The sequence below is a fragment of the Eublepharis macularius genome, chromosome 17, assembly GCF_028583425.1.
Source record: "Eublepharis macularius isolate TG4126 chromosome 17, MPM_Emac_v1.0, whole genome shotgun sequence".
Taxonomy (NCBI): Eukaryota; Metazoa; Chordata; class Lepidosauria; order Squamata; family Eublepharidae; genus Eublepharis; species Eublepharis macularius.
In genome coordinates, this window is record NC_072806.1 from 21,501,399 (window position 1) to 21,526,600 (window position 25,202).

A 25,202-nucleotide genomic window follows, 5' to 3' on the forward strand; every position below is an offset into this window, starting at 1 on the left:
CACTAACCTGAAAAAGAAAACCTAAGTACAGAAAGCCTTGCAGTTAGTAAGAGAGATTAAGCAAGACAAACAAATCCAAATGGTCAGTAAAAAGACAGCACAGATACCTCCAGCCCAGCTCCCTTTTCTGCAGGGGTGGAGTGGGGTGAGCTGCCCCCTTCTGAGGGGGAAACAGAGAGAACCCTACCTTTCCACCTGGTGAAGTTTCTTTTTGGAGCAAAGAGAGAAATGAGCTGCCACTAGTCGAGCTCCCTGTTGGTGGGGGAGAGAGAACCTTACCTGCCACCAGGTGAGCTCCCTTTAGGGAGCAGAGTGAGAAAATGAGCTGCCACCGGGCAAACTCCTTTTTGGTGGTGGTGGTGGGGGAGGAGGACAGAGAGAAACCAAGCTGCCACCGGGCAAACTCCTTTTTGGTGGGCGGGGGAGGACAGAGAGAAACCAAGCTGCCACCGGGCAAGCTCCTTTTTGGTGGGCGGGGGAGGACAGAGAGAAACCAAGCTGCCACCGGGCAAGCTCCTTTTTGGTGGGCGGGGGAGGACAGAGAGAAACCAAGCTGCCACCGGGCAAGCTCCTTTTTGGTGGGCGGGGGAGGACAGAGAGAAACCAAGCTGCCACTGGGCAAGCTCTGTTTTGGTGAGAAGAGAGAGAGAAACCTACCTGCCGCCAGGTGACCTCCTTTTTTGGAGCAGAGAGAGAAAATGAGCTGCCACTAGGCGAGCTTCCTTTTGGTGGGGGAGAGAGAAACCTACCTGCCACCGGAAAACTCTCTTTTAGTGGAGGAGAGAGACACCTACCTGCCACCAGGTGAACTCCCTTTAGGGAGCAGAGTGAGAAAATGAGCTGCCACCGGGCAAGCTCCCTTTTGGTGGGGGTGGGGGACAGAGAGAAACCAAGCTGCCACTGGGCAAGCTCTTCCTTGGTGGTAAGAGAGATAGAAACCTACCTGCCACCAGGTGAGCTCCCTTTCTGGAGCAGAGAGAGAAAATGAGCTGCCACTAGGCACACTCCCTTTTGGTTGGAAGAGAGAGAAACCTACCTGTCACCAGATGAACTCCCTTTTTGGTGGGGGAGAGAGACACCTACCTGCCACCGGACAACTCTCTTTTGGTGGGGGGGAGAAAAGCCAAGCTGCCACCAGGCAAGCTCCTTCTTGGTGGGAGAGGGGGATGGACAGACAGAAACCAAGCTGCCACTGGGCAAGCTCCCTTTTAGTAGGAAGAGTGATAGAAACCTACCTGCTGCCAGGTGAGTTCCCTTTTTGAAGCAGAGAGAGAAAATGAGCTGCCACTAGGCGAGCTCCCTTTTGGTTGGAAGAGAGAGAAACCTACCTGCCACCAGACGAACTCCCTTTTGGTGGGGGAGAGAGACCTACCAGCCATGGGACAACTCTCTTTTGGTGGGGGGGAGAGACACCTGCCTTCAACCAGATGAACTCTTTTTCTGAGGGAAAGAAAAATGTACCTGCCACCAGACAACTCTCTTTTGGGAGCAGAGTGCAAAAACGAGCTGCCACCTGGCAAGCTTCCTTTAGGTGAGGGGGGGAGGAGACAGAGAGCAACCAAACTGCCTCTGGGCAAGCTCCTTTTCGGTGGTGGGGAGAGAGAATCCTACCTGCCACCCAACGAGTTTCCTTTGGTTGGAGGAAGAAAAAACCTACCTAGTACTAGAGATGGGCACGAATCGAATTACAACCCCAAAAAATGCATGAACCAGGCTCGTTCGTGGTTCACGAACCAGTGGTTCATGGAAGCTCGTTTCCACGAACTTCCACAAACTGGTCTACTGGTTTGTTTGGGTTGTAGAGATGCACTTTAATTGCATCTTCCTGCATCTTGCAAGCCTCAGGTCCCTTTAAACTATCAGCTGGCAGGTGATAGGGGGGGGATCCCCCCTTGCTACCTGCCAGCTGATAGTTTAAAGGGACCTGCGGCTTGCAAGCGGCAAGGCCCTTTAAACTGCCCAAACCCCAGCCTCAGCCCCAGCCCCACACTTACTTTGCCCTGCGGGCCCACGGCGTCCCCCTCCTCCCGTGAGGGGTGGGAAGACCCACAGGGCTGCGGAGGAGGCTGAAAATGGCCTCCCCCCCTCAAATGGCCGCCGCGGCGGCCATTTGAGGGGAAGGTAAGCAATTTTTGGAGGCGGAGGAAGCCGAAAACAGCCTTTCCGCCCCTCGAATGGCTGCCATTCGAGGGGCGGGAAGGCCGTTTTCAGCCTCTGCCGCCACCCTGCGGGCCCATGCAGCAGCGGAAGACGCCAAAAATGGCCTTCCCGCCCTTTGCAGAAGGAGGGAGAGGATGCCACGAGCCCGCAGGGCAAGGTAAGGCTGGGGCTGGGGCTGGGGGGGGGATTGGGGGTGGAGGCTGGGGTTTGGGCAGTTTAAAGGGCCCTGCTGCTTGCAACCGGCAGGTCCCTTTAAACTATCAGCTGGCAGGCAGCGAGGGGGGGAATCCCCCCCTTCCTCCTGCCAGCTGATAGTTTAAAGGGACCTGCAACTTGCAAGGCAGGAAAGTGCCCTTTAAACTGTGAAATGCCCCTTTCCCTGCCACTGCTAAGCGGCTGGAAAGGGGCATTTAAACCCCATGAACCATCAACTGGTGCGTAAACTTAACCCAGTTCGTGCCAGTTCATGGTTCCTAGTTTGTGAATATCCACGAACGTCATGGTTCGTTTTTTTTTGTGGTTTGTGCCCATCTCTACATAGTACCAGTCAAGCTTCCTTTGCAGGTACGGGGGGTGGGGGCAGTGAGAGGAAGTCAGCTGCCATCAGGTGAGCTTCTTTGGAGTATAATAAGACCTGGCTGAGCAGGCCTGTGTTCTGTAGAATTGATACCTTTGATCTCTTCTCTGTATATTTTTTGTTGGGAGCTCCCATACCTAAAAAGCAAAGGGAACAACGCTCAGAAACAGGAATGTGAAAAATGTTCTAATGCGAACACTTCCAGATCGTTCCTTTCCCCCCTTTCTTGTCATCTCTAAGAATCTGTCCCCTTCCTTCTTCTCTGCCATTTAAAATTACACATTTGGACTTTGTTATTGATTTCCAGCGTGCTGGTTTGTTTATTGAGATCATTCCCTTTTTAATAGGCTATTCTTCAAGCGACTGAGAAAAAATTATTTAAACGAGCTATGCAAGCACATTTTTAAATCCATCTGGATCAAATCCCTTCCACCAGAAGTTTATGAGGGTTGTTCAGGTGGCTTCCCTGAGTCTCTTCTGACCATCAGAGGAGCCAAGAGGTCAAAGCCTCCCTGACTTTTTATCTGTCAGCCTCAGTGGACTAAGGAGGCTCGTTCCACATCTCCCTTTCCCATTTCAGATCCCACCCCTAATCCACATAATAATTAAAAGTTAACAGGATACCCAACTGGGATTCACAGGGTTACCAGCAGCACAAGCAGCAGAGCCTGTCCACTGAGAGGACTCTGGCTGAGCCCAACTGTCAGAAGAAACTCAGCTCAACTGTCAAGGCCCAACTGAGTTGCCCTCCCAGGGTTCTGGATTATGATGCGTAGGAATGACAGGGAACTTTATGAGGTCATGGAGTACATGGCAATGGAGGTGTCTTGCTATTTTCTGCCTTTATTATTAAGTCCATCTGTGACCGCAGATGGGTTAAACTGTGGCATGCCACTTCCTGTAGCCCCAGAGGACTTGCTGATACAGTTCCTGGGCCAACCGGAAGTGATTCGGGCCAAATAGAAAGTTAATAAGCCTGTAGAGGAAGGGGTATAATTTTGCAGTTCCTGACAGCTGTGACACGGCAGCTGCTTCCCTCAAGCCCCTTAAAGAGGCAAAGAAAAGGACACAAATGGCCAGTGAGGATACAAGCACGCATTGCGCTTTGGAAGCGGGGCTTGGATGCTCAGCAGGCTTACAGCTCAGCGCTGGGACTGCCCCCCTCAGGCCATCTAGTGCCCAGGCAATGAGGAAAGGTTTCAGTTAGGATACTTAGCAAGGTTTCACCCATTTGAATAAAGTAAGACAATCAAATAGTTTGGGGGGAAGTTAAATTGAGCAGAGCAATGTGATTTGATTGGCTAACTAGATGGCTGTACTTACAAGTAGCTGGCAAACTGTGGGTTAGCAGAAGAGAGTTGGGCATGCTGGTGAGCACCGTGACACATCTATGGGATGGATGGAAGATTACCAAAATTATTACCAAAACAACAATAATAATAACAGCATTCAATTTATATACCGCCCTTCAGGACATTGCAACACCCACTCAAAGTGGTTTACAAAGTATGTGAGGTGGGTGGGGCTAAGAGAGCTCCGGGAAGCTGCGACTGACCCAAGGTGGCTTCAAGCGGAGGAGTGGGGAATCAAACCCGGTTCTCCGGATTAGGGTCCCAGTACTCTTAACCACTATACCAAACTGGCTCTCGTGCATGTCTGTCCCATAGACAGACATGCACATGTGATAAAACTGTGTTTCTGCAGATTTATTTATTTAAATATTTATACTCCACCTTTTTCTCCAGTGGAGATTCCAAGTGGTATACAATATTGTCCTCCTTTTTATCTCACAACAACCGTAGCTGTGAAGTGCCTGGCCTAGGGTTACCCTGTGCGCCTCCATGGCAAAACTGGGAATTTGAACCTGGATCTCCCAAGTCCTAGTCTGATATTCTAACTACTATTCCACAGTGGCTCTTTCTGACTCGTTTTGACAAGAAGCTCTTTTAATGTTCTCTTTTTCCATTTCAAGAATATTCCTTCAGCCCATCCTTCTGAAGCTTTATGATGTTTAGAGATGTTGCAGCATTAGATATCTTGATAGATTTGTTTGCAGATGACACAGCGCGGGTGGAATGTCATGGTTTTTTTTCTTACCGAGCACTGCAGTTTTTAAAATGTTTCATAAATGGTTTTTAAAAATGTTTCATATATGTAGGTAAACACCGAGTCATTACATCACGGGGGGACATTGCATCACGACATTTTCTTGGCAGACTTTTTGTTACGGGGTGGTTTGCCATTCCCTTCCCCAGTCATCTACACTTTACCCCCAGGAAACTGGGTACTCATTTTACGGACCTCAGAAGGATGGAAGGCTGAGTCAACCTTGAACTGGTGAGCTGAACCCGGCTTCCGCCAGGATCGAACTCAGGTCGTGAGCAGAGCTAGGGCTGCAGTACTGCAGCTTACCACTCTGCGCCACTGGGTTCTTTTTTCATATATGTATTGTGGGGTTTTCCCCCTGTTGTTGTGATATCTATATGATAATCTCCTTAAAGAGTGCAGGTTTGCAAATGTCCCAAATAAATAAATACTGCAGCCTACCCTGTATTGGAAAATTACTTGGGGTGATTTGGGGTTTTTTGTGTACTTCTACCCCCATCTCCAGGCCAGAAATCCTGAAGCAAGAGATCAAGGTTTTCTTTGTGAAGTACAATGACCCCATATACGTCAAACTGGAGAAGCTGGATATCATGATCCGCTTGGCATCCCAAGCCAACATTGCTCAGGTCAGTCACAGAGGAGGAACAACCACATGAGCTGCTGTAAACTGTTCTGGAGGGAGGGTGAGGAAAATGCAAGGTACAGGTAAATAAATCAGCAAGGGAAGATAAAAAGCTAGTATCTGTACAAATTTTATAACGCTGCTCTATTAAAAAATGCGGGGGAGCGCTTATGATTAAAGCAAGCCAGTACAGGAGAAGAGCACAAGTACCAACATCTTTTGAACCATAATGAAAACCTTGATTTTTTTTTTGTATTCTGCTTTTCCAACAGGTCCTGGCAGAACTGAAAGAATATGCCACAGAGGTGGATGTGGACTTTGTCCGCAAGGCTGTACGTGCCATTGGGCGATGTGCCATCAAGGTAGAGGTGAGTATCTGACTTCTGTTACTTTTTGTCTGCTTCCGTTTTTAATCCCCAGGGCCGTTTGCATTTTGCTGGGGGACAGCCAAAGTTTTGTTGATTTCTGTATCAATTTTATATAACAGCTATCATTTGTGTTGCACTTTCAAGCATCAAAAGCACTTTTCACACATGGGAGCTGAATCACACAGCATTGGTTCACTAACAGTGGTGATTTCTTCCGGCACAGAGAGCCTTCCACTGGCAAAAGAGCCTCTTGGTCAGTGGAAGGCTTCTAACACTAGAAGAGAGTGCTACCATGAGCGGAACATATGTGTTGGATCCAACACGATATCCTGCGCCTTCCAAAGGCTGCCCCTTCAACTTCAGTCTGACAAGAGTCATTAATTACAGATTAATGTCTCATGGCTTGCTAGGGTGGCCCTGCTTGTGTTTGTATATTTAATGAGCTTATATACTGTACATATATCCCACCGCTAACACCACTGAGAACAAGACAAAGTAATAGCCTTATAAATTCAATGAAGCACAAACGCCAAGTTTTTTGTTCATGCTTTTGTAGTTCTGCTTGTTATAGCCCTTTCTCCCATGTTGTTTTTCCATGCAGGTCCCATGATCCCCAGCATAGCCTCTGGGGGTAGTCAAAGGGAATTCCTCCTTTTTTTTTTCCACCAGTGGTGAACCTGGTTGGATCGAACCCAATTAAAAAAGTATTTTTAAAAAAAAAACTCCATAAAATCAAATTGAGCCGGCTGGTTAAAATCAAATCCAATTCAACATCTGAAAGCAGCAGTAAAAAAAAAAAAATTAAAGTTAGGCATCTAGTGCAGATTAAGGAATGGCTAAGGGGGACCACCAAAAGTTGGAAGGAAAAGAGATGGTCTTCACTTGGCATTTGAAACTAAAATTTAGCAAGACCAGTTGAACCTCTGCCAAGAGGGCATTAATGATAGGAGGGAAGGAGGAATCCAGCGGGCTTTCCTGGCCAGGTAACTTCTGATTTCATTGATAACACCACATGCGCATGGCTGCCTCCAACTCTTCTTCAATGTTCCTTTCCACAGCAATCTGCCGAGCGCTGTGTGAGCACCCTATTGGATCTCATCCAAACGAAGGTCAACTACGTCGTTCAGGAAGCTATTGTGGTCATCCGGGACATCTTCCGCAAATATCCCAATAAGTAAGTAGTTGAAACGGAGCCTTCTGGCTAAAAAAAGTCAGATGGAAACATTCTCCTGATCTCACAACTGTGATTAGCAGTGCAGTCCTAAGCAGAGTTACTCCAGTCTAAGCCCATTGATTTTATTGGGTTTAGTCTGGAGTAACTCTTCTTAGGATTGCACTATAGGAGATTGGCTGGTGCTATAAGGTTCCTACCTCTCCATGTGCATTAATTCCACACACCCTCCCCCAGCTAGCTGTAGTGCAGCATCACATCTGAATGATTATTAATGCTGATTATAGATAGCTTGAAACCAGGGTTTGAATATAGTTTGAGACCAGGGTTTGAGGCCAGCTAATGCTAACCATGGTTACTGTTAATAGAGTACTGTGTGATTTTTTAGGTGTGATCCTTTCCGGTAAGGGGAGGGAGAGGGGAATTTGAGGTGCGGGAGGGGCAGCAAGTCCTCATTCCTAAGGAGATCGGGAACGTTTTCTACTCCAGGCCAAAGTCTGCTTGCTTGGTATCAAAAGCGGGAAAGTGATGGCTGAAGGGATCGTACGTAGCAGAGGTTAGGAAAAGGGGAGAGAATTAGATGGAGGGAAAGAGAGAGAGAGAGAGAGAGAGAGAGACTGAGCTATCAGTTTAAAAGACAAGCCGTTCTGTAACCATCAAGTAGTGAGACTCCTTCAGAACATGGCAGGACCTGTGGGAGAGCTCAGAACAACTAAACTCCGCCTTGTGTTAACCAGGTACGAGAGCATCATCGCCACCCTTTGTGAAAACCTGGACTCTCTGGATGAACCAGATGCCCGAGCAGCCATGATTTGGATCGTGGGCGAGTACGCCGAGAGGATCGACAATGCGGATGAACTCCTGGAAAGCTTTCTGGAGGGCTTCCATGACGAAAGCACCCAGGTACTCTTTGGGGCATCCAGCCCTCTCATGTCCCGTGTGCTACCTGGGAGCAAATGACATTTTGATTGGCTAAAAAGATGGACCTGATCAGTTGGCCAATGGGTCTTCTTTTCAATAAGCCTGTTTTTTAAAAAGTACTTACAAAAATTACAGAGGACAGGATCCATCTGAGAAGAGGCATCCCCCTCCTTTCACAGAAGAGCATGCCTCTTCCAGCTGACATCGGCATGCACTGGAGCTACTTGAGGATGCGAACACGTGTCTCAGCAAATACAATCTTGGAAGAGGCCTTCTTTTGCCCAGGAGAGAAAGCCTCTTCTAAGATGGTGCCTGTGTACATCATCTAAAGTTACGCTTTTCACATCAGAAATACTGTTTTTCTCCTAGGTAGATTTATTACTTGGTTAGAACTCACGTGGCTGATCAACTGAGAGTTTCTTAACTGGGCTGACGTTCTTACAAATGATCAGTTGCCACTCTTGGCCAGCCTGCTGCAGATTGAATGCCAGAGTAAACTTTTCCCTTCCCTTTACCTGCTTCAGGTACAGCTCACCTTACTGACTGCCATAGTGAAGCTTTTCCTCAAGAAGCCGTCAGAAACCCAGGAGCTAGTTCAACAGGTGCTGAGTCTTGCCACGCAGGTAAGCATCACATCGGAAGCAGGGGGAAAGACAACAGCTACTCAGATGAAATGGCCAGCTCAGAACCAGAAACCCACCCAGTTCTCCCTTCTTCCATGTTATCCTCACAGCAGCCCTGTGAAATTGGTTAGGCTGAGAGAGACCAATGGCCTGAGGTCACCTGTTAAAGCTTTGGCTGATCACTGGGCCACATTGGTTCAGAGGAGGTTGTCCTCAGCTAGGTTTGGTGTAGTGGTTAGGAGCGGCAGGGCTCTAATCTGGAGAGCTGGGTTTAATTCTCCACTTCTCTGCTTGAAGCCAGCTGGGTGACCTTGGGCTAGTCACAGCTTCTCAGAGCTCTCTCAGCCCCACCCACCTCACAGGGTGATTGTTGTGAGTATAATAATAACACACTGTAAACTGCTGAGTGGGCGTTAAGTTATCCTGAAGGGTGATATATAAATCGAATGTTATTTTTATTATTATTACAGGTTCTTTAGATACAGTGCAAGTAGTGTTGGGAGGATGATACGCCTGACCCCAGCAGGGCAGCAAAGCTTATTTTCCTTCTTCTAATCAACTAGTTTTTAGGAGTGCCTTTATAACGAAAAGCATGACACTAAAAATGGCCATTCCCCAGAAGCAACGATAAACCACCAAAGCCGTACTGCGCTTTTCTCTGGGTCAACTGCAGGGTGTTCTGGCTGCTGATAGACCGTAGCTCGCATCATTTTATTTAATTTATATCCCATTATTCTTTCCAAATCAGTGCGGTGTATTATTAGTGTTTCAGATGAGGACCGGGGAGACGGGGTTGTGATTCCCACTTGAAGTATGACCTTGGGCCGCTCTCATTCTCTTAACCTAACCTACCTCCCTGGGTTGCGGTGAGGAAGGGAGAGCTGCATATGCCATCGTAAACTTCTTGGGTGATGGGTGGGATGAAATGGATAGCTGGATTATGAATAAGAGCCAAGGGGGCACATTAAAAATTCAAAACGAAAACCGATATTCTTTAAAAAAAAATAATCTGGACTACTAAAGCGGCAATTGAAAACAGGTCTGAAACAATCCTGAGCAAGAATCTAAACCAGCACCCAACAAAGGAACTAAATTTAAATAAAATAGCACTGCACAGTGTTAAAGGATCAAACGAATGCTGCTTAGAGCCACGTTGGAATGACATGATTGGTAGTAAAATTGGGACCTGTCAGCTAGGGAAGGCTGGTCTCGTTGGTCACCCCGCTTGTCCCTTTTGGCTGCACAGAGCAGGTGCCTTTGAGACCATCTCCCCATTTTTCAAGCTCCAAATGCTCTCGCAAAAGAGCATTCCAGTCAGCCACGTGCACCAAGGACAGGCCCACGCAACTGAGTCACAAAATATTTAATAGCATCCTTGGATCATCATCGGCTTATTTATGTGCCTTGAGCCTTGATTCATTCTTGAGCGTTCTGTGGAATGGAAAAAAAGGAAGGGGGGGAACCAGATCAAAACAAGCCCCTTTGGAACGCGATGTTGTTTCAAGGGTCTGATTCAGAGTAGCGGAGAGGTTCTGCTCCCCTGTTTCTCGTATGAAGCAAGGAGTAATCGAGCTGATGGCTCTCTGGGGTAACAACCTTGGCCAAGGGCAGGACAGGGGGCAAGTTTGAGTTCCTCCTGGGAGATCTCAGGCTTGGCAAGTCTAAGTGCTTTTGGGTTCTGGAGATCTGATGAGGTGTTAACAGGTCTGTGAAATTTCATGGGCAGGAGAGGAAGCTGGGAATAAAGGAAGGTCTCCGGGTCTTCACACCATCCCGTTTCCAGTCCTTCCCCATACCTCTTCACTCCTGCTCTCTGGTTGTTCCATTTCTGGTCAAGCAGGTTCAATCCAGCCTCCTCCTTCAGGATAGCTAGGGTTCTCAGTGAATGGGGAAGCTGCAACCCCTACGGGAGCTGTATCTCTGGACCAAGGCCCCCTTTCCTCATACATCCTTTGTCCCCCAATTGCAATCAGAAGCTGTTCCCTGCAAGAATGGCCTCCAAATGGGGTTTCAGTCCTCCTTAAAGCTCCCCCTTTGCCACCTGGGACTGAGTTTGCATGCCCCGAAGCCCCATTGGCAGTGGCTAGGCGGGCTTTTTCACCAGCTATACTCCTTCTTGGATAAAAAGGGACTCAATGCTGGAGAGTCATATCCTAGGGATATGGAACTTTATAGAGTATTGTAGCAAGCTCTGCATGGAGCTCCCTTTTCAAAAATGCCTAGAAACTTCTGGTGGCCCAAAGTGCAGCTGCTTGGAGCAGACTGCAGGGCCAGTGTTGCAACCCCTCCAGTCAGTTTCTGGACCCAGTTCTAATCTCTGGCTTGAAGCTTCCAAGCCCCAAAGGGTCTGGCTTTGCCAGTTTAGTGTGGTGGTTAAGAGCGCGGGACTCTAATCTGGAGAACCGGGTTTGCTTCCCCACTCCTCCACTTGAAGCCAGCTTGGGTCAATCACAGCTTCTCAGAGCTCTCTCAGCCCCACCCACCTCACAGGGTGATTGTTGTGGGGATAATAATGGCCTCCTTTGTAAACCACTCTGAATGGGTGTTAAGTCATCCTGAAGGGTGGTATATAAATCAAATGTTGTTGTTACATTCTTTATAGAGGCACTATAACTCTGAAGTGCCCTCCTGCCTAGCCTTATCCCCTCCTCGTAGTGTATTAAATGCTAAACACAATCTTCTTTCCAAGGACCTTTGACTTTTAAGAGGTGGTACTTTCAAATTTTAGCTCTGACCATTTTCAGTGCTGGCAAATTACCTTTGGAGTGGAATTTGGCGCTAGGATGTGGGGAAGGGGTTGTATGCGTTGGAGGAATTGTTCACCGCTTTCTGCCTAGCTATCACGATTTGTTTACACTGCCGTGTACCGGGTTTTTTAACCTACTTCAGGGTTCTATTTCAAAATAGCTGGGTGGGATAGAAATATAATTATTAAATAAGGCGAGTAATAGTAAGCATGAGCGCTCCTGCTTTTTAAGATCTCGGATATGATTGTGGAGCAGGACCTTGGTTCCGTGGCAGCACACATGCTTTGTACTCATCAGGCCCGAAGTTCAGTCCCTGGCATGTCCAGCTAAAAGGCTTTTGGGTACCAGGTTGTGGGGAAGACTTCCTTTTCCTGGGACTCTGGAGAGCCACTGCCAGTCCGGGTAGCTAGTGGGATGGCTTCTACCATATCCTCCTTCCTACTGCACTGAAGCCTTTCTCCAGCCTAAGGAACCTTCCTCCAATGTAAGCAACTCTTCTTTTGGAGGAAGGCTCCTTAGGCAGCGGGAAGGTTCCTTGTAGGATGATTGGACCCCCCCCCCATTATTAGCCTAGGTAAGGCAGTAGTCTGATATCAGATAGCATCACCTGTTCATCATCTCTGGCTGGACAGCCAAGTTATGGAACATCCCTCCCCTGGGAAGTTTGTCCTGTAATTGCTGGCCTTCAGATGTCATGCTCATTTACGGATATGAAATGCATTCGGGGCTTTCTTAAAAGATGGGATTAGTAGGTATTTTAATGCTAGAGGCTTAACTTCGAACCTGGAACCTCTCAGTTACATACTGTCTGAAGGGAAATTGGACACGGAGGGGGCAGGGGAGGGAGGACACCCCAGCAAAAACTGGGTCTTACCTTTCACTGGGTACTCTGCTGGCTGCTAGAACATCTGGCAGATTCCCAAGTGTGACGAAGATAAGATTTGGTATTGTATGGTCTTTGTGGTTGGTGGCAAGCAAAAGTCGTGGAATTGCCAGAAAATCAGATGTAGCTGGCGTTGAACCTTCTTGTTGTTTGAATAGAATTTACAGGAATTACGTTAACATTTGCGGGTGGTGGCCTCAGCTTGGGGCTGATGTTTCTGCATGTGTGGTGGAAACACCCCAGAATGATAGCTTTGGGGGCAGCCGGTTTTTGCAGTGATGATTGGGAGACTGGTTGCCTTTGGTCCAGTAGCTCTTTTTTAAGAACACAAGAATAGCTCTGCTGGGTCAAGCCCTGCGCCATCTTATTCCGGCATCCTCTTTCACACAGCAGCCAGCCAGCTGCCCCAGAAGGCCAACAAACAGCACAGAGTACTATGGCCTTTCCCTGATGCTGCCTCCTGGCCCTGGATTTCAGAGGTTCGCTGGCTCTATCGGCGGAGCTTCCTTTTAGTCACCACAGCTAGTACCTATTGATGGACCTCTTTCCCATGAATCCGTCTAATCCCCCTTTAAAGCCATCTGAGCTTGTGGCCGTCACTACACCCACTGACAGCGACTTCCACTATTTAATTAATCGTGGAATAAAGAAGTATTTCCTTTTGTCTCTCCTGAATCCATTGCCCGTCAACTTCATTGGGTGTTTGTGAGTTCTGAGAGGTAGAAAGAAGTATTTTCTATCCACTTTCTCTAGCTTGTGAATCATTTTGTCAGCCAGTGTCTTGTCCCCCCTGAGTTTTCTCGGAGGAACTTTTAAAAGGAGCTGTGTAAAGGGATTACTGTCAGGCACTCTGGAATATACTCGCAACTTTTTGAGTACAGCTGCCTCTGAAACGATGGGCTGCCAAATCGTGGAAGAGAGAAGAAAGGGCCAGAGTCAGGGAATGTATTCATTAGAGGAGAGATGAAAACACACACAGGCCATTTCAAACACTTTGGGCTGCCTTTTATCCAGTTGATTTTAAGATCTCATTTAGAGCTGTACGTTCCTGTGGTGCTTTTTCCATTGTGTGAGATCTGTTGGTTGTTTTGCCTTTATATTTAAGATGTGTGAGTGTTTGTTTGTGTGCGTGTGCACGCAGTTGCACGCACTCCGTACAACCAGCCTTGCAGAATTCTTTGCCACCGCACGCTATGATGTCCAGTTGCACGAGAGGCTTTTGCCAAAGGGATTTAGGTATGCAGCTCTTAGCCATGATAGCTGAGCACAAAGCATCTGCGGGGGTCCAGGCATCTCTGATTAGCAAGCAACAGGGGTTGGCACTGCTTGGTCCCCCTCGTCCCGCTCACAAGCGCCTTCAAGGAATCAGGCTGGGAGATTCATACTGGGAATATCGCTGATATGAAGGTGTGATTGGCAAGTGTGCCCTCTTACTTTTTGCCACCCAAGTCGATTCGAAAATCTAAGCTGCACAATAATTATGGAATGTTGTATGTAACTGAGAAGCTTTGTGATATAGTTTATTTGTGGAGGTCTTGCAAGGAATTAGGATGTAAATGAATGATTTACCCCCTCCTCAATCTGTTATCTCTTCCAGGATACCGTAAGCCGTTGAGGGCTTGAATGGGCCTATTTTTGCCTGCCTCTCACCAACACTTTTGTCCTTTAACTGATGCTCTGTTGTCCTCAACATTACCGTGGCAATGAGCATGTTTGGTCCTTAACAGTTTGGTGTAGAGGTTAAGAGTGCCAGGACTCTAATCTGGAGAACTGGGCCTGATTCCCCACTCCTCCACTTAAAGCCAGCTGGGTCAGCTTGGGTCAGTCACAGCTCTCTCAGAGCTCTCTCAGCCCCACCCACCTCACAGGATGTTTGTTGTGGGGATAATAATTACATACTTTGTAAACTGCTCTGAGTGGGCATTAAGTTGTCTTGAAGGGCGGTATTATCAGACTTTTCTGCCACTTACTAGCAAGTGTTTTTGTGTACAGTTGAGGTTGTTCCCTTCTGTGTGGGTGGCCCCCATTTCCCTGCCGTCTGGACACCCTACCTTTGTCCATCAAGTCTACAGTTATGATGGGTTTTTGTTTTCTCATTAAAGCTCTCTGCTACTGAATAAATACATTCTCTGTCTTTGTACCTACTTCTGTGAATACAGCACTGGGTGGTTAGTTAGCTTACTCAACTGTAATGTTTTTCCAGCCTGGGTCCTTCAACATCGTATGTGCTTATTTCCTTCCACCACATGAACATACTGTAGAGAGAGTTGCTGATTGGCTCAGCTTCTCACAGTGATGTTTGACACGTTCCTAAAGTGTGAGGGGGAGGAAATGTGACAAAAGATGATAAAATTGTGAATGGTATGCAAAAAAAGAACTTCTTTATCATCTCTCCTAAGAATAGAACTCGGGGTGGAGTGGGGACTAGTTAGAGTTGAAGATCAGGGCAGATGAAAGGAAGTACTTTTTCACACAGCACATGATGAGCTTGTGGAACTCACTGCCACAATGTGTGGTGACAGGGATTGGTCAGCTTCATGATGGAGGAGTCACCTGTTAAGGACAATGAAAAGAGGAGAAAAAAATGACAACCATGCAATGAAGGGTAATCAAGGAGGCTGGAACAAAAGGAAAAAAATGTAACTAAGATTATAAGAAAAAAGATTAAAAACACTGATGTATTATATAATTATATATCAGTGTTTTTAATCCTTTCTCTTATAATCTTAATTATATATTTTTTTCTTTCAGAGAGATCTGGTAGGCATGATAGCTAAGTGGAATTTGTGTTCAGGGGCAGGGTACCTCTGAATATCAGCTGTGGGGTGCTCTGCTATCTTAACAACAACAACAGCAACATTAGATTTATATACCACTTCAGGACAACACTCGCTCACAGCAGTTTACAAAGTAAGCTATTATTATCCCCAAAACAATCACCCGGCCTATGAGGTGGGTGGGGCTGAGAGAGCTGTGACTGACCCAAGGTCACCCAGCTGGCTTCAAGCGGAGGAGTGGGGAATCAGACCTGGTTTTTCAGATTAGGGTCCTGCCGCTCTTAATCACTACACCAAACACCTGCACGTGGGCTTGTTAGAGGTATTTGGTTGACCACTGTAGGGTGCTGGGCTGGACCCAGGTTGGCCCTTGTTATAACCTCTGGCGTTATGGTCCCCTGCCGTGTTCCCTCAGTTGTGTGGGGTACGGGTGGGATCCCTAGTGGCACCATCAGACTCTCGGGTTTACCAACATTACAGAGAAAGCACAGGAAAGGTGTTTGCCTTTGCCTCTGTTCCCTTCTGTCACTCTGTTCCTTGCCCACCTCCCAGAGATAAGAAAAGAAGCAGAGAGAATCACGGTAGAACAATCCAAAGCTGAGCAAACGCCGTGACTTCCTAACTAAATTACATTCAAGAGCAATTTAAAGCAAAATATTCGATGACATCCACAGATAACAAAATAAATCACAAATTATTCATATGTTTATATTTTTTATATTTTAAGTGCACGTAGAGAGAGGGAGTGTTAGACAGGTAAAGAGTCAGAGGCAAGCATCCAACAATTTTAAACTGCAACCTTGGCACAACCAGCTGTGCTAAAGTGCAGTGTGCTTTGTAAACAACTTTCAACAATTCCTATTATTCCTATTATCTTATAAAGTGCTAGTGTATAGGCACTAGCACTTTCTAAAATAATAGGAATTGTTGAAAGTTCGTTATGCAACACGGTCCCCGTGCATTTTTCCAGTCTCGGGGTATGGAATGCTTTTCAGCGAAGAATCCTGCTTGCAACCCTCCCCTCCTTCTGCACCCTCTGCCCCACGTGTCAGTTTGCAATCTCCAGTGTGACTGAGACCATTTTTTCTCCCCCTGAAACGATGCTGTAGTGCCATGTACGCCCAGGACACTACACAAATCATAACAGTGCAGACAACCTGGACATCCTGTGTTTAATGTTTTAGGATTCCGACAACCCAGACCTGCGGGATCGTGGCTACATCTACTGGCGCCTCCTCTCCACGGACCCCGTGACCGCCAAGGAAGTGGTCTTGTCGGAGAAGCCCCTGATCTCGGAGGAAACCGATCTGATTGAGCCCACCCTGCTGGATGAGCTGATTTGCCACATTGGCTCATTGGCCTCTGTGTATCACAAGCCCCCCAATGCATTTGTGGAGGGCAGCCACGGGATCCATCGCAAGCACCTGCCCATCCACCACGGGAGGTAAGGGCTGCATGAATTGCCTTGTCGCATCCAACCAGAGTCCCTCTGTTGATTTGTTTAGAAGATTTTCTGAGCTGACTCTCGGGAGGACCTGCTGGAGGTGGGGTACCAAGTGACATGCAGTAAAACATAAAATGGCTTGAGAATAGTTAAATTAACAAGCTACTAAAAACCCAGCCGGAGCATTAAAAAAGCTTAATGTGTTTGGTAATTTAAAAACAGTCTTGTAAAATCAGTTCTCATAAAATGGGCTACAATCAGAGGGTATAAACAATTTTAAAGACCATCTCCTGAATTAAAAGCCTGAGAGCTAAGCTACAAGAGACGAATTACACAAGGACGTGCATGTGAAGGGAGTCGCAGTGTTAGCTATGAAGCTGAGTTTTAAAAGAGATCGGAAGGCTTTGTCAATTTCCCCTCTCTGCAGAGCCAGCAAAGATGGCTCCTCAAAGGGTTTGCTAATTTTCTCTTTGCTTCCCTAAGGCGCTGTCAGTTTCACCTCCCTTTCTGGGAGGGGAAGAGGAATGATCTTTGTGCTCTGTAGAGAGGGGAAATTGACAGAGCCTTCCGATCTCTCTTAAAACTCAGCTTCCCGGCTAACGATGCGACTCCCTTCACATGAGCATCCTCATGTAATTCGTCTCTTGTAGTTTAGCTCTCAGTAAAAAGAAATATTTGGCCTGGAGCCTAGAAGAGAGTAAGTTAGGAGCTGTGTGATTTTCAAGAAGAAGGAGCATTCTACCAGAGAGGTGCCACCCCTGAAAAAGCCCCGCCTTTGCTTGCCATCTGGTTGAATGCTCTGTATCTGGTTGTGACTGAATTATTTTCACCCTCTTCTGCTCCACCCCTCATTTCCAAGATTATATCTTTACTTCTGCAAATATGCATCGGCAACGTCGGAAGAAGTGTTTGGCAGGGCAGAAAAATACATGGCTCAAGCATCCCTCTTTCTCCCCTTTTCTTTCCTGATGTTCCCTTCCATTAGAAGAAAAAGAAAAGCCCATCCGCTTCATTACACATGTCTGTAGCATGTAATTAGCCTCCAAGTAATAATACTGTGCATTTGCCTAGCGATTACAAGTGTTTATAAAGCATAGTGTACGTGATCTTGGCATAATTTTTACATCAACCCGGTAAGGTGAGAGCCAGAATGATGTAGTGTTTTGAGTATCGGGCTAGGATCTGGGAGACCCAAGTTCGAATCTCTGCTCTGCCATGGAAGCTTGCTGGGTGACACCTTCTTAGCCTCACCTACCTCACAGGGTTGTTGTGAGGGTAAAATGGAAAAGGGAATAATGTTTTAAGCCACTTTGGATCCCCATTTAGGGAGAAAAGTGGGGTACAAATGAAGTAAATAGATAAGGTTGCACGTTGCAGCTTAGGGAAGGGTGCTACCTGGTGAATGTGTGGCATAAGTGAGATTCAAACCATGGGCCTCCTGATGTGCCCTAAAAGGTGAGGAACCACGAAGGTACATATACAGCTTCTGCTTTTAGATTTTGCATCAAGGGAGGCATCCTGGCATGGGGAGGAGGAAGATCTGTGCCATTATGAGGAGGAAGATCTGTGCCACTATGGAACACAGAGACCCACAGCTTTGCACAACATCCCGTAGGCTCTCCTCACTGATTGTACTGATTTTATGCAGTGCAGCATCTATGGGAGCAACCCAAATGACACAAAACAGCATGCCACCGTCTTTGTGAGACCTGGCTGAGGCAAGATCTTTGGGTCTTAAGAGTTCTGTGTTGCCCTGTCTTACTTACCGAATACAGCACCCTGATACTATAGCAATTACACTTGCTACCAATATGCCCCCTAGCCCAGTCCAAGGGGTTGGTTCTGTCCTATATAGCCCAACGAGGCTTGGGACCGGGGTATCCATATGTTCCTGCCTGGGAATTCAGATCACAAGGAGAGGCCCTCCTGACTGTCCCATCGTCCAAGGAAGCTCATCCGGTGGGTACACAAGAGAGGGCCTTTTCAGTGGCAGCTCCAGAATTACGGAATAACCTTTCCAAGGAGGTGTCTGGCCCTTCCATTGTCAATCTTAAGGAGGCAGTTGAAGATGGTTTTATTTGGACGGCGTTTGATTAGTTCTGTTTTTCTATTATTGGCAGTTTCAAATAGTGCTTTTAAATTGTGGTCTCTTAACATTGTGCTTTTCATACGGTGAGTCTCCCGAGGTAGAAAGGCGGCTGTTAAACGTTTTAAATAATAATAAATGCGTAAAGCATTGCCGTGGCAGCCCAAAACGGCCGGAAAGGAATCTGCCTCTTCTTTCCGAAGCATTTCTTCCCTTTCGGCAGCAGCTGATCCTTCCCTTTTCTCTTCCTCCTGCAGCACTGATGCAGGAGACAGCCCCATGGGGACCACGACCACAACCAACCTGGAGCAGCCCCAGGTCATTCCATCCCAGGGGGACCTCCTGGGCGACCTGCTGAACCTCGACCTCGGCCCGCCGGTGAACGTGCCACAAGTGTCGTCCATGCAGATGGGGGCTGTGGACCTTCTCGGAGGAGGGCTGGATAGCCTGGTAAGCAAAACTCGTATTCCTGGCGGTGGAGGTGGCATTTTTAGCATCACCACTGAGAATTTCTGGGGCCCTGAAGCTCATTTATTTATTTTTTTAGCCTTCGTGCAGGCTATTAAAAAGCACAGATCTGTGGCTTTCCCTATTCTACTTCTCAGCTCTGCATTAGCAGAAAGAGAGTGTAGTAGCCCCTGAGAGGAGACCGGGGCATTGCTCATGCTCTGTTCCAGCCCTGCAGGCCAGAGGTCAGCCCTTCCAGTGTTGTCTCAGATAATGAGAAGCACTGAGTAGACTGGAAATGACTTAGAGCAGAGCTAGACAGTATGGGGAACCCTTGTCTGCTGTAGAAAGCAGCATCCCTGTGTCTCATTTTCTGTCACTGGCAACATCTAGTGAAAACAGGAGTGTGGCCCGGTCCCATTTGGCTGTGAGCTTCCTTTCCAGTGAAGCAGAGCATGGGGAAATACGTTGTCAGTGATGTCCCTTCCTGGATTTGTGGGGAGTGGCTGTGACTCAGTGTGTTTTGCATGCAGAAAGCCCCAAGCTCAATATCTGGCTGGGAAAGACCTCCCACAGAGACCTTGGCGCTCAGCTGCCAGGTAGACACCGAGCTTACATGACCAGTGTTCTGATTCCATATGAAGCAGGTTCATATGTTCCAGTGGACCTCACCAGGCACAGAAGAGGAGAAGGGGACGATGGCAGAGCTGCTGTTTTCAGAGGCAGCCAGGATTTTTCCTACAAACTGAAATTCCACCAGAGACTCGAGACTGTTGCAACTTTATGATTGTCCCTGCCCTATCTTCATCAGACAGGTTGCAAAATAGTAAAGAATCCAGTAGCACCTTTAAGACTAACCAACTTTATTGTAACATAAGCTTTCGAGAACAACAGCTCTCTTCATCATATGCATCTGACGAAGAGAGCTATGGTTCTCGAAAGCTTATGCTACAATAAAATGGGTTAGTCTTAAAGATGCTACTGAACACTTTACTATTTTGCAACTACAGACTAACACAGCTAACTCCTCTGGATCAGACAAGTTGGATCTGAGTGGGGCTGCGTTTCCCCGGGTGATGTGAAACTTGCAGTTCAAGCAGGAGGCACCCGGCTCCTTGACTGGTACATCCCAGCTCATAAGAAGCAAGAGTCTTTTTAATTATTTATAATAATAATAATAATAACATTCGATTTATATACCGCCCTTCAGGACAACTTAATGCCCACTCAGAGCGGTTTACAAAGTGTTATTATTACCCCACAACAATCACCCTGTGAGGTGGGTGGGGCTAAGAGAGCTCAAGAGAACTGTGACTCGCCCAAGGTCACCCAGCTGGCTTTGTGGAGGAGTGGGGAATCAAACCCGGCTCTCCAGATTAGAGTCCTGTGCTCTTAACCACTACACCAAACTGGCTCTCACATTTAAAAGATGTGATTGCCATTTACCAAGCTGTGCCTTTAATCTTGATGGTAATTCATGTGCGTTCACTGGACTGCATGTATGTAAGTGCCCAGGTCAGGCCATTGGTCCATCTGACTCCCTGTTGCTTGCTGTGATTGGTCAAAGGGGTCTTGAAGATCCCTTGGTGCTGCCCAGTGTCCTTTTATTTAAAGTATTTTCCCCACCTTTTTGCTCTGGTTACAAAAATGAATGACATCTGTGGCAGTTATTAAAAATTACCTCTCTAAACTTTATAAGAATACCATTATGAAGTCAAAATACAAAGGTGAGGCATAAGGGGGCCAGTCCAAGACTCATGAGGCAGAGAGTTGTACAGTTTAGTGAAACCACTGCAAACCACTGTCCCATGTGCTCGCTAATCTCCTCTTCGTCGGAGGCCTCAGGGCAATGCATTTGCAGAGTAAATGAATTTGTTGAGTAAAAAGAATGGAGGACTGTGGCTTAGTAGTAGAGATCCACTATTCAGTCAGTCCCAGGAGTCTCAGGGAACAGTTTCAGGGAAAGCCCATTTTCTGCTGGAAGAGCCACTGCCAGACAAAGGAGATGATATTGAGCTAAAGTAGCCACGGTTCAGCCCAATACAGGCCAGGTTACGTTAATTTCCTATTAGTATAGGACAGGATTTCAGCACTCTGGACAGCTCCTTTCTCCGTCTCCAGAACTGGCAGAAGCCGAGTAAATCAGGAGAGTTAAAATTGCAGAATGTGCTGCGGAAGATGCGAGGTTGTACATGTTGATTCTGGTTGCATGATTCATGATAAACTGCAGAAATCTCTCGGTGGGGATGGGGGGATGTAAAACTTGGACTTTTCAATTAACACAAAGTGTGCTCATCCATTATTGTAATACTTCTGGGTGTGCCTTTCTCGTTTCTTGCCCATTCAGCTCAGCTCTGAAATCACACCAAACCCTGGTGGTTCAATCTAATATCTGAATTGGTAAACTGTGGTTTGTAGTCCACTGGCAATCCAGAACCAAGGGAGGGCAGGAAGCAGCCAGACACCCCTCCATAGTGCCTGGAACCGCTCTCCTCCTGGCTTCTATTTCTGTGATAAAAGTGGTCAGTAAATACAATAAGTAATCAGAATATTCAGTTCAAAAGAGGGCAATCGATTGATTTATTTACTTTATAGTCCACCTTTCTTGCTGAGACTCAAGGCAGATTAAATATTTTAGCAATGCTGTAGGGACAGTCTAAATTGCTTCAATGCAATATACAGGCTTAGGTATGTATCAAAGCAACAAAGCAGAATTAGACAGTGTTTAAGAAAGAAGCGAAGGATTCAGTCTAGCCGACTCTTCCATGCACCCAGTTCCCCTCCACGCTTCAGCTTCTGACCCACGTGGCGTTTGTCCATGCAGGTCCCATAGGTTAAAATGATGTCTGAGCCAAGTCTTAGGCGTTCCCCCCCCCCGAGTATTTAGATTGTATGCTCCTCAGGGCAGAGTCCTGTCTTTATCGTTTGTGTTGCTCTACAAAGCGCCACATACCAGAACAGTGCTGTGTAAACTCATAAGAGAACACAATAAAAACAAAGCACAATCACTGACCTACGGCAAAATTCAAGAACAGGATCTCTTTCCTCCATACCCCAGCCCTCAGTTTTATCAAGAACTCCAAACCCTGGGGCAGGTTTTATTGTTAGTGTTGGTGCAGAGAGAGAGACAATGTCAATATCAGAGTTGAGAAGCCTTGATTGTGTCTTTCAAGCTTGGCTTCCGAGCCTGTGGCTTTTTTGAGATAAGCTTGGCAAAGGAGTCAGCAAAAGCAGATAAAAACATCTGGCTTCATTATGTAGAATTATTCACAAACCATTTCCGCCTTGCTTTATGTAAGCTCACTGCTAGGGGGAAGGTTGTTTTTTTCCCCTGTTCTGATTTCCCCTGGGAATGGTCCCAAGAGATCCTACCCCAGGAGGGGGGCTGCCTGTCTCTCACATGCTGAAATTTAATCTGCTTGGGTCTCATATTCAGTTTCCCTTCTTTTTCAGGATTTCTTCCTGCTTTTCGCTATACGCTCCTGGGGCTTGCTCTCTTCTACAGTTAGAGGCTATCGATTGAAGAGAAGCAATAATGACAGGCAGTTACTTCTGCAAGAAAAAGTCTCAATAAGCAGCCAGGGGATTTTTCCACTGAAGTGCAGCATTCAGCCAAATCGGGGAGAAAAAAACCCAGGGTATCATCTCTGTCCATCCCCTGCACCAGGCAGGCCCGACGATTTGTCCCAGAATAATGAGGAATGTGGAGGTTTGGGTTATTTTAAACATGGACCACTTTAAATCAATCAACAGTTATTCAGGGTATATCTCTGCTGTGGTTAATCTTTGAGCAAGGCGTGCTTGCTTTAAACTCGGCCCTAATCATCTGCCTTTGCCACTTCTGTGGCACTTCAGAATTGTAACTGGGGCGGTGTGTTTTTCCCACTGCTGTACAAACCCAGATGTTACACCAATCACAGCCTGATTCTCTGACCTGATTAAAGGATGTTGATCAAGCAAAAGGTACATTTCTTTTCCTGCCTTTTATCAAATGTTTTGGCCTTTGGGAATAGTCAGAGAGCTGTGCAAATTGTTTGAGGAGCCAGCCCCTAATAAAACTGGAGAAGTACAGAAAAAGGACAAGCAAAAGTCATCATGGGGTTGGAGCACCTTCTTTACAAGTTGGGGATTTCGCTCTTAGGAGGGGTTAGTGGAGGAGGGGAAGAGAGAGAGACTACAGAGTTTTATCCTTGGAAGAATAGTGGAGTAAAAATGGGATAAAGGAAGTGGGGAGAGAGATGTTTTCTCTCTTAATATTAGATTTTAGGATTACCCTATGCCTGCTTGGTGGACTTTTTCACTCCACACGTTATTAACTTGGGGAATTTGCTCCCATAAGATCCACTGTGGGCTGCTAGCTTTTATAGGGAACTAGATAAACTGGTAGTGGTGAATGAAGTCTGTAGCTGTTAGCCATGATGGCAAAATGAAGCCTCCACATTCAGGAGTTGTGTACCTTAGAACACCAGCTGGTAGGTAACTGGGATGGGGAAGAGCTGTTGTCCGTGCTGTGACCTACCTAGAGGCATCTGATTGTTGGACGCTGGATAATAGATTGGGTAGCCCTTTGACTTGTTCCAGCAGGTCTTTTTATATGTTCTTAACTAGAAATCTTGCTTGGTTGAATGTTGAAATTTCACCAGTCTCTAGTGATAATTACTAGAAACTTGGGAGGGTTCTTCTGTTTTAAGCCACCACTAAATACATCTTAATCTGTTCATGATTGCTAAGCATCAGTCAAGTTAAGGTGGGTTTTTTTGTATAAAATATGTCCCCCCCCCAGAGTTTGTTAGAAACATTCTTCCTTTAGTTGTTGGCTTCAGGCATTGCCCTTGAGTGTAGCATCTAGCAACAATCAGTGCATGAACCTAAAAACATTTTCTCCCAGGATTGGGAGCTAATGTCTCCGAGAGCTAATGTCTAATGTCTCCGAGAGAACTGGAGAGCAGCAGACGGACTCTAGGACCACGTGCTTGCCTCACTAAGAAAGTGACGCTTGGTAATTTTTTTAGGACTTGACACTAGTCAAAGGCTTCGCTCCAGGTTGTTCCACAGTTATAGTGGGACTCTTGTTTCTCTGCTCCGTTTGGCGCCAGTGGCTCTCAGTGCTGATCTTTTCTTTTTTTTCAAATTTAAGTATTTTATTTTTCAAACGTTCATATATACAAGAGTAACCAAAATATGATAGCACTACACTGGGTATACATATTGAACTACATACAGCAGATCTATTATATTGGCATTATATTAGACATTATATTAGACATTAAATTTCCTATATTATTACCCATATTAAATAACACGGTAGCATTGTGAATTAAGATTTGTAGGGTGTTTTATCATTTGTATCTGTGTCTTTTGGTCATTCCGTATTAGATTTTGATGTTAAGCCTGATATGGTGATTTTGTTAGTGAATCGTTCCTGGAAAGGTGCTGGTCTTTTCTCATCCTTGATGTTGCCACCGCTCCACTACAAGAAACTGAGTGATGCGTATTCTACACTTCCATCTCTCTTCCTTTGCCTTGTCTCCAGTTTTGGATTGCAAGCTCCTTGGGGCAGGGTCCGACTTTCTCCTGCTCAGTAAAGGTGCCATGCACAGTATATCGCAGTGTAATAATCCCAGTGCAGGGACTGGGTCATGGAGCGAATGGGTGAGAATATGGGCGGCTGCAGAAGATGGTGGGCCAAGACGGGCAAGGTTGGCGGTGGCAGCTGCCTGGTACATTCAGAAACAGCATGACTGGGCCCCCTCCAGCTTCTCTTTATTATTTTGTTTAGTGGATTTGTAACCTGATTTTCTTATCCAAAGCAACGCTAATAAAAACCACCCTGAAAGATCCAATCTTGCTATAATCAGTAGCTGGAGTAGCATAGTGGTTTAGTGATCAGCTGCAATGCAGTACTTCGCTGGTCCAGATCTCACGACTGCCATGAGCTCAGCAGGTGGCCTTGGGCAAGTCCCAGCTCCCCAGCTGCATTGTGGGGATAACAACACTGCCTTTGTCCACCACTCTGCATGGGCAATGATCTGCCTAGAAGAGCAATATACAAATGAACTGTTATTATCATCAGTACAGTAAACTGTTGAGACAACTCACCAAATCATCAGCTGCTTGCAAAGGCCTTCTGGGACATAGATGCTCAGGACTGGCATCTTAGCATGGCTGAGCTCACAAACCTACCCCCACCCCACACACACTAGCTTGTAGGCTTTAGCATGGCAGCCATCTTGGTTTCAACCTCAGGGAGCATGCTTAGACCAGGCCCAG

At 46.6% G+C, this 25,202-nt stretch overlaps 1 protein-coding gene across 2 annotated transcripts in view; it reads left to right on the forward strand.

The window, feature by feature from the left end:
• AP2B1 (adaptor related protein complex 2 subunit beta 1) overlaps positions 1-25,202 on the forward strand; it is a 95,810-nt gene that overhangs the window by 31,403 nt on the left and 39,205 nt on the right. For both annotated transcript variants that reach the window (XM_055001285.1, XM_055001286.1), the window contains exons 8-14: positions 5,349-5,469; positions 5,738-5,833; positions 6,892-7,007; positions 7,742-7,907; positions 8,450-8,548; positions 16,140-16,399; positions 18,743-18,935. In XM_055001285.1, the coding sequence (XP_054857260.1) occupies positions 5,349-5,469; positions 5,738-5,833; positions 6,892-7,007; positions 7,742-7,907; positions 8,450-8,548; positions 16,140-16,399; positions 18,743-18,935 (1,051 nt within the window). The remainder of the gene's footprint in view (positions 1-5,348; positions 5,470-5,737; positions 5,834-6,891; positions 7,008-7,741; positions 7,908-8,449; positions 8,549-16,139; positions 16,400-18,742; positions 18,936-25,202) is intronic.